Source organism: Orcinus orca, chromosome 11 (genome assembly GCF_937001465.1).
Source record: "Orcinus orca chromosome 11, mOrcOrc1.1, whole genome shotgun sequence".
NCBI classification, from domain to species: Eukaryota; Metazoa; Chordata; class Mammalia; order Artiodactyla; family Delphinidae; genus Orcinus; species Orcinus orca.
The window spans coordinates 71,644,664-71,658,578 of NC_064569.1; the positions used below are offsets into that span (position 1 = coordinate 71,644,664).

Genomic DNA, 13,915 nt, shown 5'->3' on the forward strand with positions numbered 1-13,915 from the left:
TACCTGGCATGAAATAACCCTTCTCATGTACTGGCTCATTTAATCCTCAAAACCATGTGAGACGTTAAACACTATTATAAATGTCATTTTAGAAATGAGAAAATCAGAATGTTAGAAGAATGATTCAAAGTCATCCAATTTGAAGAGGTGACGCCAGATCTATGCGTCTCCAAAGCTATTAATACATACTATATAAAGTAGTGTGCGGCTCATTTTGGAAGACATTAATAAACTCAAAGCTTTCATGTATTTAGAAAGTTTGAATTTTTCATTACTCAAGGCTTAGAATAATAAGTATGACCGTAGGCCTCTGAATGGAACACCACACACAATAACTGGTGACACAGCCAAGTCATGCATCAGCATTCTTGGTTACAAAGGGGGATGCTGACCCAGATCCAGACCCTTACTAATCTCAGTTCACGGTCACACAATCCAATGTCACATAATCACCCATAATCTCTCTCTGCTTTTCAATGACAACAGGTTTAAATAAATTGTAGCCATCACACAAGTGAAGCAAACAGACAGAGTAGACGGATCCATACTGATCTGTTAGCTGGCATAACCCAGTCCCTAAAGATTAGAGATACTACTTACTGAACATCAGTTCTGGGTCAGCCAATTTCCATATATTATCTCATTTAATCTTTGTATTCTTCCAACCACGTAATATTATCCTTACCACCCCATTATACATATGAGGACATTGAGAAAGAAAGTAAATAACATGCACGTGGGTCTTGGTGAATAACAGAGCTAAGGACTTAAGCCTCATTCTAACTCCAAAGTCCATGCTCCTTTGAGTGTCTACATGAGGCCAATGAGTCAAACATTTGTACAAACACAACTTAGTTCTTAATAGTATAGCAGGAAAATGTGTTAAGTCTGAAAAGTACTTTTTTTATAATAGTACAATTCTGTGAGTGACAATCACAAAGCAGGTATGCAACATCCTATTTCCAGGTTAAAAAGCTACAAAGTATTATTATTCCATTTTACAGAAAAGGAAATTCAGTTTAAGAGAAGGTTAAGCAAAGTTAAATAATTTGCTTAAGATCCCTTGGCAAGCTAGAGCCAGACGTAAAACCTTGGTGCTTTTGACACAAAAGCCATGCTCTTTCCTTTCTCCCTTGACAAGTGGCTATATTTCTGTTGATGCAGAAAATGACTTCTCCTCCCAGATAGGGAGAAGTAGATCACTCACCAATTCATGGGAAGGACTCATGTTCTGTCCCCCCAATTCCAAGCATAGCATAGCGTTTAGGAATGTAGGCTCTAGTTCCAGACCGCCTGGTTCATAAGTCAGCTCCACCATGTATTAGCTCTGTGACCTTGGGCACAGGATAGAAAGAAGTAACTTTGCTCTAGGTAAACTATCTTGCGATTATAATTATACACATTTAGCTCTTTTTCAGTTTTTGGTTAAAGTAGAGAATGAAAACAATTATTCAGGGCTAAAGTGAATTCCAAGCCTGAGGTATTTGGATAAATTGCTTGAACTTTCCCTTTCATTCTGACAATGGAGACTTTGTAATTAAAGTCACTTTCTTAAGAAAGGAGTCACCACTGTTGATAAGCTTACCATTTGTTTAATGCTGAAGATCAGAGTGAATATTTATTTAGGATTTCCTAGGTGCCCGGCACTGGACTAAGGGCTTTTTGTGGATTCTTTCATTTAATCTTCACAACCACCTTTGAGAAATGTACTCCTGCCCTCTCTCTTTGGCAGATAGGGAAACCGAGGCTCAGAGGATTAGCCAACCAAAGTGGGTCATCTAACTGCAGTCTATTTGGTTCATCACACCTCTGTTCTGTTGTTTCCTTCACCTGCGTTCAAATGATTCCAGGACCTTTTAGCAACCTTTTAAACAACTTCATTTCCACTAAACTGATAAATTACATAGCGATGCTGCCCCTAAGGGTGCTCCAACAGTCAATTGTTTCAAAAAATCTAACATCAATGCAGAAAATGAATTTTTACTATTCATGCGGTTGGACTGACAAGGAATTACAAAGCAAAGGTCACAACTTTAATGGCTGGTAGCTTTAACAAACAGACATAAGCATAAAGACATTATTAAGTAGTTTTCTAAAAATGATCACCGCCACCTAAAATTGTGTTTGGAAACAGCATGAAAATAGAGCAAACTGATTAAAGTAATCCCCGGAGCATCTTTTATCCCCCAAGAAGTTATTTTGCAACACAATTTTCAAATATTTAAATACCTCCCCTCTGCCAAGAAAAGTACCATTTTATTTGAAAGACACCAAGGTTTCGGCAGTAATTCTTAATTCCATAAATTAAAATGGCATTTTTCCAGTTTATAAGGACCTCGCACACAACAGGTCAGCTGACGCAGGCATTCGATGGCTAAGGAGACTGAGGTGGGAGAGGCTGGGGACCAAACCCTGGATCCCCGACTTGTGGAGGTGCTGCTGCTCTTCACAGCCATTTACCCTCCTGCGTGGTCCTGACAAGCTGCATCAGAAGCAACCCCTCGCTCTCCCGGGAACCCTGCTTCGCTTGCTCTCAACCTTCCCCTTATAAGATTAAAAAACCATCATCTTCACCCGCAAATTTTTTTTTAAAAAAAGGCTTGAGTCTTACAGATCGTATGTATATGTATATTTAAATATGGGTCCATTCCATTGACGTGGTTCAATGGAATCTAGTTTTTAGAATTAAATAGGCTTGGGCTTCCCTGGTGGCGCAGTGGGTGAGAGTCCGCCTGCCGATGCAGGGGACACGGTTTCGTGCCCCGGTCCGGGAGGATCCCACGTGCCGCGGAGCGGCTGGGCCCGTGAGCCATGGCCGCTGAGCCTGCGCGTCCGGAGCCTGTGCTCCGCAACGGGAGAGGCCACGACAGTGAGAGACCCGGAAAAAAAAAGAATTAAGCAGACTTGGCTCCAAATCCAAGCTCTTCCACTTACTTGCAATTTTTTTCCCTTTTAATCTTGGTTAAGTGTTCTTAATCTCTCTGAACTTTAGTTTCCTTGTTAAAAAAAATGAGATCAATAATCTCTCTTTCATAACATTTTTTTTTTTTTTTGGCTAGAATCAAATGAGATATTCCTGTGCAGTTTGTGGCCTGGTGCCTCATCTATAGTGAGTAATCAACGGATATTAACATATTAACTAGTCTTATTCATTCTTTCTCTTGTTTTTTTTTGGCCGTGCCCCGTGTCATGTGGGATCTTAGTTCCCGGACCAGGGATCAAAACCATGCCCCATGCATTGGAAGTGCAGAGTCTTAGCCACTGGACTGCCAGGGAAGTCCCCTATCCTTTCTCTTCTTAAGCAGCTTGTCTTTTGGCCTATTTTGTATAATTGTTGCCTTTCGTAGAAAGGGGAGAAAGATAAAGGGGGTAAAATTGGAGGAAAATTTTGTTTAATTTGCTAAGAGTGCTTGCGAGTGTTAAAGAAGGTAGATTGTGTATAAATAAGGCAGTTAAGGTATTAAGCTCTATTATTTTAATTCATTTATTCATGCAAGCCCTATAGCCAAAGGCAGGAACTGTGAACAATGAATTTATGTCTTACAGCATGTGGATTTGCTGAAAGCTTCCATGATTCCCTCCTCTTGCAGAGAAGGAACTGATTATTTACTAAGAGCAAGTACCTGTGCCCTTACACAGCCTGTCTCACTTAATCACGACATCAGTACTACCAATAGATAAGTTATTTCTGCACCCATTTTAAAGATTGGGAAGGAAAAGGTCAGAGAGAAACACTTACTGAAGGGCACACTGCTAGTAAGAGGCCGAACCACTACTACATTTGATTCAGTCCAGTGTTTTCTGTATTCTCACATGCCCACCAGTTTCACTTAGTAAATAATAGTGCACATTCACTGAAAATTAATACTGTAAATGGGGAACAAAGTAGCCTTTCTAATCATCAACCAGACACATCTGTGTATAACAGAGCCAGGACAGTAGTTAAAATTTGCCTTCTGTTAAAAAAAAAAAAAAGAAAAAGGCTTCTAAAAAAGGTTGTTGGCACTTAACAACCTGAAATCAGGCATTTATTTATTCAACAACATTCCATCTGTGTTCACTGAACCTCTAGTATGAGCCACTCTGCTAGGTAACTGCAATCACAAAATTTTTGTTGCCAACTATTACAGGCAACTGTTTTTAATATCTGAATTGTGTTTGTTTTTGATTTAATGTTCCTATAAGCAGAACGTGTATCTTTGAGGTTCTGAATAGGCCGCACTAATACACTGTGGCAGTGACAGCTAAATCTCTTTGGGTGTTAATCATGACCATAAAACACTTGGAGTTGGCACGTTAAAGACCTTTTCCTCATCTGTGAATTGGGGTTTAAAGAAAACAGTACCTACCTCCCAGAAGAAAAGTTCTTTGAATTCATCTTGGAACTGTTTTCTACTAAATGCCATTTTGGCATGATCTTATTATCAGGGTGATTTGATTTTACAAAACAATCATGAAAGTATTTAAAATGGATACACATTTAAATGTCAAATGCTTGACACAGACTGTAGTAAATTTCATTCCTTCAAGCTGAATCATTTATGTGTGACATTTATACAGAAATGCAAACAATAAATGGTCAAATCGATAAAAGTCTATGGAATTGTTTAAGACTAAGAAAGATCCAAATTTCAAACGGGGAACTATTTTTTATAGTCCACTATTTTCTAGTACTGTTAAGAGGTAGAGTACCATTATGGCCATAGTACATTATAAACAAATGTGTCCTAAACTTTTAAAGTATTTTCCTGGGCAGGGGTTAAGAATTAGAGAAAACAAAACTGTTACAATTTGTTGCGTAACAATGGAAGGATTATATAAACCCTATTTTGTCGTTTGATGCTTTTCTACACAGAATTAATTTCATCCAGCACTAAAAACATTATACTAATATCGTCCTTTTGATTCTTCATGAACGTTTTCTAACTACTTTATTATCCCTGCATTTTAGCAACCCCTTTGCACCACCTGGAAGCAGAAAGCACCAGCCCAGCTCCTTTTACTGTGATAATTTATCTTTCTAACAAACAGTAGAATGACCTGTGTTAGTTCTCCACCTAACAGAACACATCAGAGATCTCTGGGTAGGGCTGGCTGAAGATAGCAGCTTTCTAAAATCGCCAGAGATCCAAACTAAAGTAATCACAGAGGTTTTAGTCGGTCATCAAAAATGGAAATCCCTAACGTGTTGACTATTTCAGAAGTGTTAAACTGTAGGTTTAACACAGAACCATAAATAACGATGTGTGACTGCCGGGGTTTGTTTTGCAATCCTTGGGTTTTCTAGATCACATTAGAAACCCTTTTATATGAAGCACCTCTACCCTGCCTCCCTCCTCCCATCTAAAGTTCGGCAGTGAATGTAAATTTTAACAGCCATCCATATGGACAACGCATACCAGGAAGGGTGCAAGGCCTTTATAAACACAACCTACTTTCTTTGCAACACTCTTCTTGGAAATCAAGGAATCTGTTTTTTTCACAAGGTAGCTGTCTAGGAAGGCTTTGCGAAAGGGACCCCAAGTAAACAGTGGAAAACTCAGCACAACGGGGTTCCTCACAATAGACAACCACTATTAAGCTGTAATTTTTAGAGGCAACCTGGTTTACAACCACTCAAACACTGGTATTTAGAAGAAACAGGCCAATTACAAGATGTGATTCAGCCCTGGACTTTAGTAAAGGCACTTAAATGGAAAGGTCCTTGGCTTCAGAGATTTCAAGTCAAGAGGAAAAAGAGGCAAAAGTGCTAAGCACCCACAGGGCTTTTAAACAAAAGATGAACTTCTGCTCCTGAAAGGGCAACAGAGTATGTGTATGCAAGACAAACAACGGCCCCCTTCAGGCTGTGCTCTGTCCTCCCTGGTCTCCAGTGGGGGCACAGTATGCAGTCAGGGTACATTATACAGTGGGGATGCCCTTTCTGCAAAGGTGAAGGAGGCTGGGGCTTACTTTTTCCAGTGAGCACTGACGATGGCTTTGCTCTCGCTCTCTCGTCTTGTGCACCCTTTTGCTTGGTCACCCTAGAGAGCAAAGGCATTCTTTGCAAGGCCACTGTCAGATTTTTGAGCTGCTGTCTGTGCACCAGGAACACAGAAAAGGTACCCTAACTGCCCCCTTAGAGACTACATTCTAATCAGCAGCCCTCCAAGCCCCAAGGCAACAGCTACACCTGCAAAGTCAAGTGCTGAATTCCTTCATCCAGATAAATGAAAGATAGCTACTGCTACTTTTTTTTAAGTGTCTGGATCATTGCCTCAATTCTGAACATGGTTTTAGCAGGAAGTTCACTAGATTTTGCTGGTGCTTAGAGCATTATCATCATTGTCACAGATCTACTTTCTGCGGAATCCGTGGTCTCTTGCCTGGAGGAGGGGGTCCAGACCTGCAAAAAGTCAGGGCAAGGAGAGACTGAGACTCGGCAACGTGCCATCCACAGAAACTGTCTTTCCCAGAGGCAGAAGGGCTGCTCCCTCCTTTTTCAGCCTCTGTGTCTCCAGCTGCAGACCTCTCCCCTTCACTCTTCTTCTCAGGATTAACTCTAGGGCACAATATTACTGAGGCTCAGTGACTTGCCCAAGACTATGAAGATCCAGTGACCGGCCCTGGAGCCAGAACCAAGTGCAGGGTCCGTACCTCTGATTCCCTGCACGGAAGTTCTTTCCACTACAGGATCAAATTCTCTCCATTTCTTCTCCACGCACACAGATATTGGAGACCGCAGGGGTAGAAACAATGAGCAAATACGGGGAGGCAGACATTCATTAGTTATGTAAGATGACGTCCTCTGGCTGTCTGACTTTGCCTTATGATTCTTCTTCACTTAGAGGATTTAAAGATTGGGAGAGAGAAAGTAAAGATCCCTTTCAACTATGGATATTGCCCAGATAGCAAGTGCAAATACCATTCTTGTTATAGAGGAATATCAAGTAGCAGGTGAAAAGGCTAAAAGTAGAATAGTCTAAGTTGAAATCTCCTTCATTTCTCCCCATTGGCTGCTTTATCATCATAAAAAAATGGTTAAAATTTCTATTCACACCAAAGCAATGACTACATGAATCTCGGAACCAAAGGAAGCTAAAATGCCATCTGGTTCAAACATCTATTTTACTACTACCTTAGACATAGAGAATTCTAGAACTGGAAGGCACTTAGAAATCACCTAGTCCTACTCTCTCATTTTACAGTGGAGGAAACTGAGGTCCAGAGAGATTCAAATGTCTTCCCGAAGTCATACAACATAGTATCTGCGCTAATAAATGAACTCCATCCCCTAATAACCAAGTCAATGTGGCAGCCTAGAAAAAAATAGTAAAATGTAGTCAAAAGACAAAGAGAGTTACGTAACAGACAGTCTTCCGTTAGATGACACACACTGCAATTTTAGAAAAAGATCCATGAGGCCTAATTATAAGAAAATCACCCCCTATCACCTCCATTTTTCTGGACAGAAGGAAATAGGTAGAGATGGGATAATGACAATTCTCTCCAACTCCCAGCCCCTGTAAACAGTTTTTATCATGCCCATAATTAAGTGAAAAGGCAAAAACATCTCACTGCATCTATAAATCAGTAAGTCTATAGTCAATGGTTTCTATGAGACAAAGTCTAAATAAAATAACCCTGAAAACAGCATATATTATAAAAGCATCCTGGTGTTCCTTCAATTTGTTTTATAAATTGTTCTGACTACACAGGTGGCTAACACCAAAGAGAGTCTCCTGCAGGTGCTCATGATTCATGTACTAGAAAACAAAGATAAAAGATCACTCCTGACAGATTTATATCCAAATGCCTTACCCTAATTTACGAAAGGGAACATTAAGGAAACTGAGAAAAGAAAAAAAAAAAATCTCCCAAACTTGCATAATGAAAAAAATTAAAATGTCACCACATGTTGCCTGGTAAAGACAATAAAGACACACTGCAGACACGAATGCTTGTCCTCACTCTGAAGAGCAAGTTCACGAACACCAAGGATAGGAAACTGACCCAGTCTCTTTAGTCTAAAATGAAATAAAATAAACCCTCAGAATCAGACAAGAGGCACTTAGAAAGCAAAAGTATGGAAATATGAAAGTGAATCAGAGATGGTGATTATATTCCCATTTTCGATTCCTATTTTCAATTTTAACTCTTATTTTCACTTTTTAAGAAAAACTTTAGGGCTTCCCTGGTGGCGCAGTGGTTGGGAGTCTGCCTGCTAATGCAGGGGACACGGGTTCAAGCCCTGGTCTGGGAGGATCTCACATGCCGTGGAGCAGCTAGGCCCGTGAGCCACAGCTACTGAGCCTGCGCGTCTGGAGCCTGTGCTCTGCAGCAAGGGAGCCGCCATAGTGAGAGGCCCGTGCACCGCGATGAGGAGTGGCCCCCGCTTGCCACAACTAGAGAAAGCCCTCGCACAGAGACGAGGACCCAACACAGCCAAAAATAAATTAATTAATAAAATCCTACCCCCAACATCTAAAAAAAAAAAAAAAAAGAAAAACTTTAAAGCATTTATCATCTCTCCTGCCACAGATAACCTTTCTTTTCATACATTCCTGATTTGATAGTACAAACAGGTATCAGTTTATAAGGCTGAATGCAGAGATCCAGATTTATGAAAATTTGGTCTCTGTGCTTTGATGGTTAAGCAACATTTACCTGCAAAAGCTAGTTTTTTTCTGGCTTTTAAGTTAGTCGGCAGGCAATTCTCTTCTCGGGGATAATAAATTCAGACTGTAACTACAGTAAGCCACTGTGCTGGGATACAGACATATATAAAATCTCATTTAATCCTTACAGATCTTTATTACTATTTTATAATCATTGTACAGATTGCAAAATGGAAATCCCAAGAAGTTAAACCATGTGCCTAAAGTCATTTGTCTTACCAGTGGTAAGACAGGAATTAGAATCAAAGTCTTGAAAAGCTAGAACCTAAGATCTCTCCACTATATCTCAGGTGTTCCCTAGACATGGTTGGGGAAGGGCACACTCAGTGGGGCTCGCCGGACCATGCAAGAAACCTCCAGTTTCAGACTAGCTATTTGGGGAGAATTTTTTTTTAATGTTATTGATGGTGATGGAAAGATTTCAATAACCCTATCATTATAGCATAAATGTGATTCATAACTTGCGATCTCCAAATCAGCAGTTAGAGATAAATAAAATTTGGCGATTTTAATTAGTTTGGCTCGGGCCGGGCCTTCAGACTTCCATATGGTTATTTTCCTTGTTTTATGTTGCATGTAAACATAAAACATAAAAGCGACTAGGCACTTGAGTTTTAAAGTCTTGGCAGAATCTATCAATTAAAAGCTACAAAAATTAGGATTGTTCAAAGCACACATTCCAAATGGAGTGATTTTAAGGACAAAATTTAAAAATGCTCTTTTCATAAATGTTAAATTTTTCTGTAAACTTGCATCATCACCCAGATGACAAACTTCATACAGACAAAAGAGGGATATTTTCTCTGGAAAAACAAAAGCTAATAAACATTCTATTTGCTTCTTCTGAGAACTAATGTGTGCCTAAAATGGCCTTTTCTACACCGTTCGCCAGATGAATTTTTCCTATCTTCATATTTCTAAAACTGACAGCAGTCGTGAAAACTCTCACAGACCAGACCATCTCAAAACTAAAATGTAAGTACAACATCAATAAACATGGCGCCAGCCCTGTTAAACTGATAGCACTTTTCTTTTCTTTTTTTTTTTTTTTGCTGTACGCGGGCTTCTCACTGTTGCGGCCTCTCCTGTTGCGGAGCACAGGCTCCGGACGCACAGGCTCAGCGGCCATGGCTCACGGGCCCAGCCGCTCCACGGCATGTGGGATCTTCCCGGACCGGGGCACGAACCCGTGTCCCCTGCAACGGCAGGCGGACTCTCAACCACTGCGCCACCAGGGAAGCCCAGCACTTTTCTCATTGGTCTTGCAAATTAATGTCCACTTGTTATTTAATATACCAGTTTATCAGAGTATTACATTGAAAAAATGATTATACATTGAAATAGATGTTCTTTCTAAGCCAGAGACACAATTCCCTTCAGAAAACGTAAAACCACACAATATGGATAAAATACATTCAGAAATCTGAAAAACACAAAATGCTTTCATTTCTGTAGACTTGTGACTAAATTTATTGTTAAAATTGCTCCTCACGACTACTGCCCATGTAATTATTTCCCATATGCTAAAAGTTCATCACACGTGCTAAATAAATTAAAGAATCATTTATCAAACCTCAAGTGGTTGTTGGTGAATTTCCACATTTATTTAGCTTGACTGAAAGTCCAGAATGCCTGGTGTCCCTGTGATTCTTGGAAAGATGCACAATTCAAGTGTATTTTTAAAATTATCATTAAATTCTCATTTTATATCTTGGGTAATGGAAGGGTACACAACTGTTTGTTTTATAACAGAACTCTGGAATTGATGCCATCTTTACAAATGATTATTTAAACTATTGAATGTTAATAGATATTCCTCCCTGGCAAGTATAACATTAGATTCAGTAGAACAATCTTACGACTTAATGTCAGATTTCCTTATGCTACTCTCCATCCACACAGAGGTGCACAGGAAATTTCTTTGTAACTTTTGGATTTAACAATATGAACAAATTTAACAATATGAATGAGGATCTAAGCACCCTCCCCCATTTCCACTGATTATTTCATTGATTTCATGCTATTTCCAGGGTCCCCTTTTTCTGTGGCAAGAATATGGAATTGCTAGACGTATCTTTAAAGGAAACCTTGAAGGTCATTAGATCCCAGGCAATGAATGCCTTCATTCACCAAGGGCACTGCCCTCCTTTGCCTTCAGTCCTTTAACAGCAGCAAGTTCCCCCAAAGGGCTTGCACTTTTACTCGGCCTGAGCAGGTCACATTTCTAAAATACTTAGCTGCCTGCAGTGTCTCTGGTCAGCAGTACTGAGTCACTAACACCAAGGAGTTTCAGGCTCGTTTGACCTCTTTCTAGTTTTCAATGGAATTATCCCATGTAATCCAATTTACACAGCCATTTAATCAAAGTGAGAAAGGAGATTACAGAGCTCACTTTTGTTTTGCAAAGCAAGGGTGCAAGGATCATCAATCCTACTGACTCTCAAAGTGACTTGATAGTACATCGCCCCCCTTTGGATTGTTGGTCATTAACCTGATCTGTCTCCAGTGATCTTGTTTAAATAGGAAGGTTTAGGCTCTTTTCCTGAACTAGAAGGTAGCGGTTTCTCCACCCACATCTCACCACTACCATTCACGTGAGCAGATGCTACTATAACAAAGAATTGGTTCCCCGTCCGCCCCTGCTTATTATTCCACAAAGCAGAAAGCATGTACGAATCAAGTAATTAGATTAAAACTTCTCTTCTGTTGCCAGTCTTTAACATTTGCATTTCAACAGCCCACAGTGGTGATCCCAGGTGCTTTGCCTATAAACTAACCTGCTTGCAGGAGAGGAACTTGCGCTCCGCTCCTCTCCTCGGTCTTGGGCAGCTGCCCTAGAGACTACACAAAAATTTCTTCCAGGCCACGTCCCTCCCTCCTGCCCTTTTCCACACGGGTGCAATGGGCTCGAGTCTTCCTACTCCCCTCTGAATATGTACCCTTCCCAGGTCTAGACACCTATTTAAAATATGACACTAAGTATGTCATTAAATAAAGCATTTTCAGCACATTCTAAACTGAAGATCTGTACCAACCTTTCCCCCACCAATTCCACCCCTTCGACACACTTCAGGAACTGCAATCTCCGACAGCACCTCTGGGGGGTGAAAGGGCAGCCTTACCCAACCCGCGGCAGATAACAGAAAAATTCCTAAGGGGAGAAGTAAGTAGAGGTAAGACCTGCAGTGGCAAAAAGAACTGTGCATGGGAGTACGGTGGCGGCCCTTTCTAAATCCAGATATCTGCTGCAAGAAAACAAACAAACAAACTAAACTAATTGTAACCCTGGACGGTGCTTTACCACTGCGCTTCTGTATAATGCACAATTTTGCAGCACTGGGAATTACCTCTATAACTACCATCAGAGGTGCCCATTAACACACACACAAACAACTTTTTCTCTTCTGTAATGGAAGAAAGTGGGTGCAATGTGGAGGTATTACCCCCTTTAGAGCTCTCTTGCCTAGAGCCGCAAACCTGGCAGACGCCGCGGGAGTCAAGTTTCCCGGGGCTGGCCGGGGAGGTTCTCCGCCCAGCGGAACGCGGCCACTAAGGAACTCTGGGTTGGCTAAGTTCCAGCGGCTGCACCCGCGTCCGCACAACCCAGGTACCCACCCAGGGGCTGCACAAAAATCTGGGTGCGCGAGCGAGCGTGGCGCGTGGGGAGCTGTTGTAATGTCCCCGAAATCCACGGGAAAATGTCTGCGGTGCAAAGACATGCCTTTCAGTAATCACTTAAACTCTCCGGCCAAAGGACAGATCCTTCCATCTTACAGGAACTGCGGCTCCCGACTGACAGCTCCCAACTTAAGGGCTACAGCTCCAAACTTGACACGGGCTCCCTCTCATCACTCCCACTCCTCCTCTCCCAGGCTCACCCGGGCCGGGCGGCTGGGGCTCGCACGCCACGCCCGCCTCCCCAGAGCCCTCCAGGCTCATTCCGGCAGGCACAGCCCAGAACGCCCTGGCACTTGGGGCCGGGACGCGCCGGCCTCCAGGCGCGATTTTCTTGGAGAGCCAGCGAGCTCCCGGGCGCGCCCTACTCACTTGTGTCTTCTTCATAAGGAAAGGCAGCGCTGTGATCCAGCCCAGGCAGCGGTGTGGCAACTCCGTTTAGCTGTTCTGGAGCTCCAGCATATTGCATGAGCAGCGGCTGCAGATAGTCCACGCATTGGGTAGCCCGAGCGCAGCGCCCTCTCCACTGCTCGTGCTTCGCGGAGCACTCCCGGTCCCGGCGAGAGGCGGCGAGTGAAGCCCGGGTAGGGGAGCCGCCAGCACTTTTATACAGCTCCCTCCCGCCTACTCCGGACACGCCTCCTTCCCTTCCGGAGCTCCGGGGAAGCAAGGCTGGGCTGGGCCACGGGAGGGAGACCCGGGAGGGAGACCCGGGAGGGCGGCCGGAGCCCCGCGAATACACCAGAGTTCGACAAATCAAGCCAAGCGCGTCCCCACGCCGGGGGGCCCGTGTGCGCACGGCCGGGAGGCCACCAGGGCGCGGGGGCGCAGAGGGTGAAGCTGGACACCATGCAGCCGCCGCTCGCGCTGCACGCGGGTAGTCGAGAGTCCCTGCTCGGCCTCTTAAGATCCGCCGGGGCTCACCTGGCACCGCCGGGGGACGGAAGAAATACCTCGCGCGCTGGCGAGGGCCCGGAGCTCCCTCTTTTCTGTAGAGGCGGTGTGGGAGAGGTCACTGGGGGCCTAGCAAACAATTCGCCCCGTCCTGCTTTATGGAAATGTTTTTAAAGCTTAATTAGGATCTATATAGTTAGGCCATTGTCTTACCCTTGTTGTTTTTAAACAATTACTTTAGTGAATGAATATTTAATCATTGAAATAACAGTTGACTCAGGATTGAATACTGCTAAGGGAGATGCTGTTTCCAGAATGGTTTACTGCTGCTTCTTTAGAAATTAAGATTGAAAGAGAAGCGATAGGTTATTAAACGTGGAGATCACCAACCCAGCCAGAGTTTTGAAAACTGTACTTTTTTGCTGGAGAAGGTTTTGGAGTCGGAAAGATAATGCAACAACAATAATAGTAGATAAAACCATTATATGATGCACTTAATTACATACCAGGCGCCGTACTAAGTACTTTACAGAGATTATCTCGTCAAATCTTTTCCATAAATCTATTGTATAGGACCTGTCATTTTTATTCCCAGTTTGTAGTTGATGAAACAGTCTTAGGTCAATTTTCCCAAACCACAGCTAGGAAATGACAGAACTTAATTTGAATCCAGAGCCCTGGCTATACAG

At 42.5% G+C, this 13,915-nt stretch overlaps 1 protein-coding gene across 3 annotated transcripts in view; it reads right to left on the minus strand.

Moving 5' to 3' along the window:
- The window catches only part of KITLG (KIT ligand), an 88,424-nt gene extending 74,718 nt beyond the window's left edge, over positions 1 to 13,706 (minus strand). For 2 of the 3 annotated variants that reach the window (XM_049694277.1, XM_004285106.4), the window contains exon 1: positions 12,705 to 13,706. In XM_049694277.1, the coding sequence (XP_049550234.1) occupies positions 12,705 to 12,719 (15 nt within the window). In that variant the 5' untranslated portion in view covers positions 12,720 to 13,706. The remainder of the gene's footprint in view (positions 1 to 12,704) is intronic. The other variant, XM_004285107.3, reaches the window with a different exon arrangement.
- Positions 13,707 to 13,915: the final 209 nt, after the last annotated feature.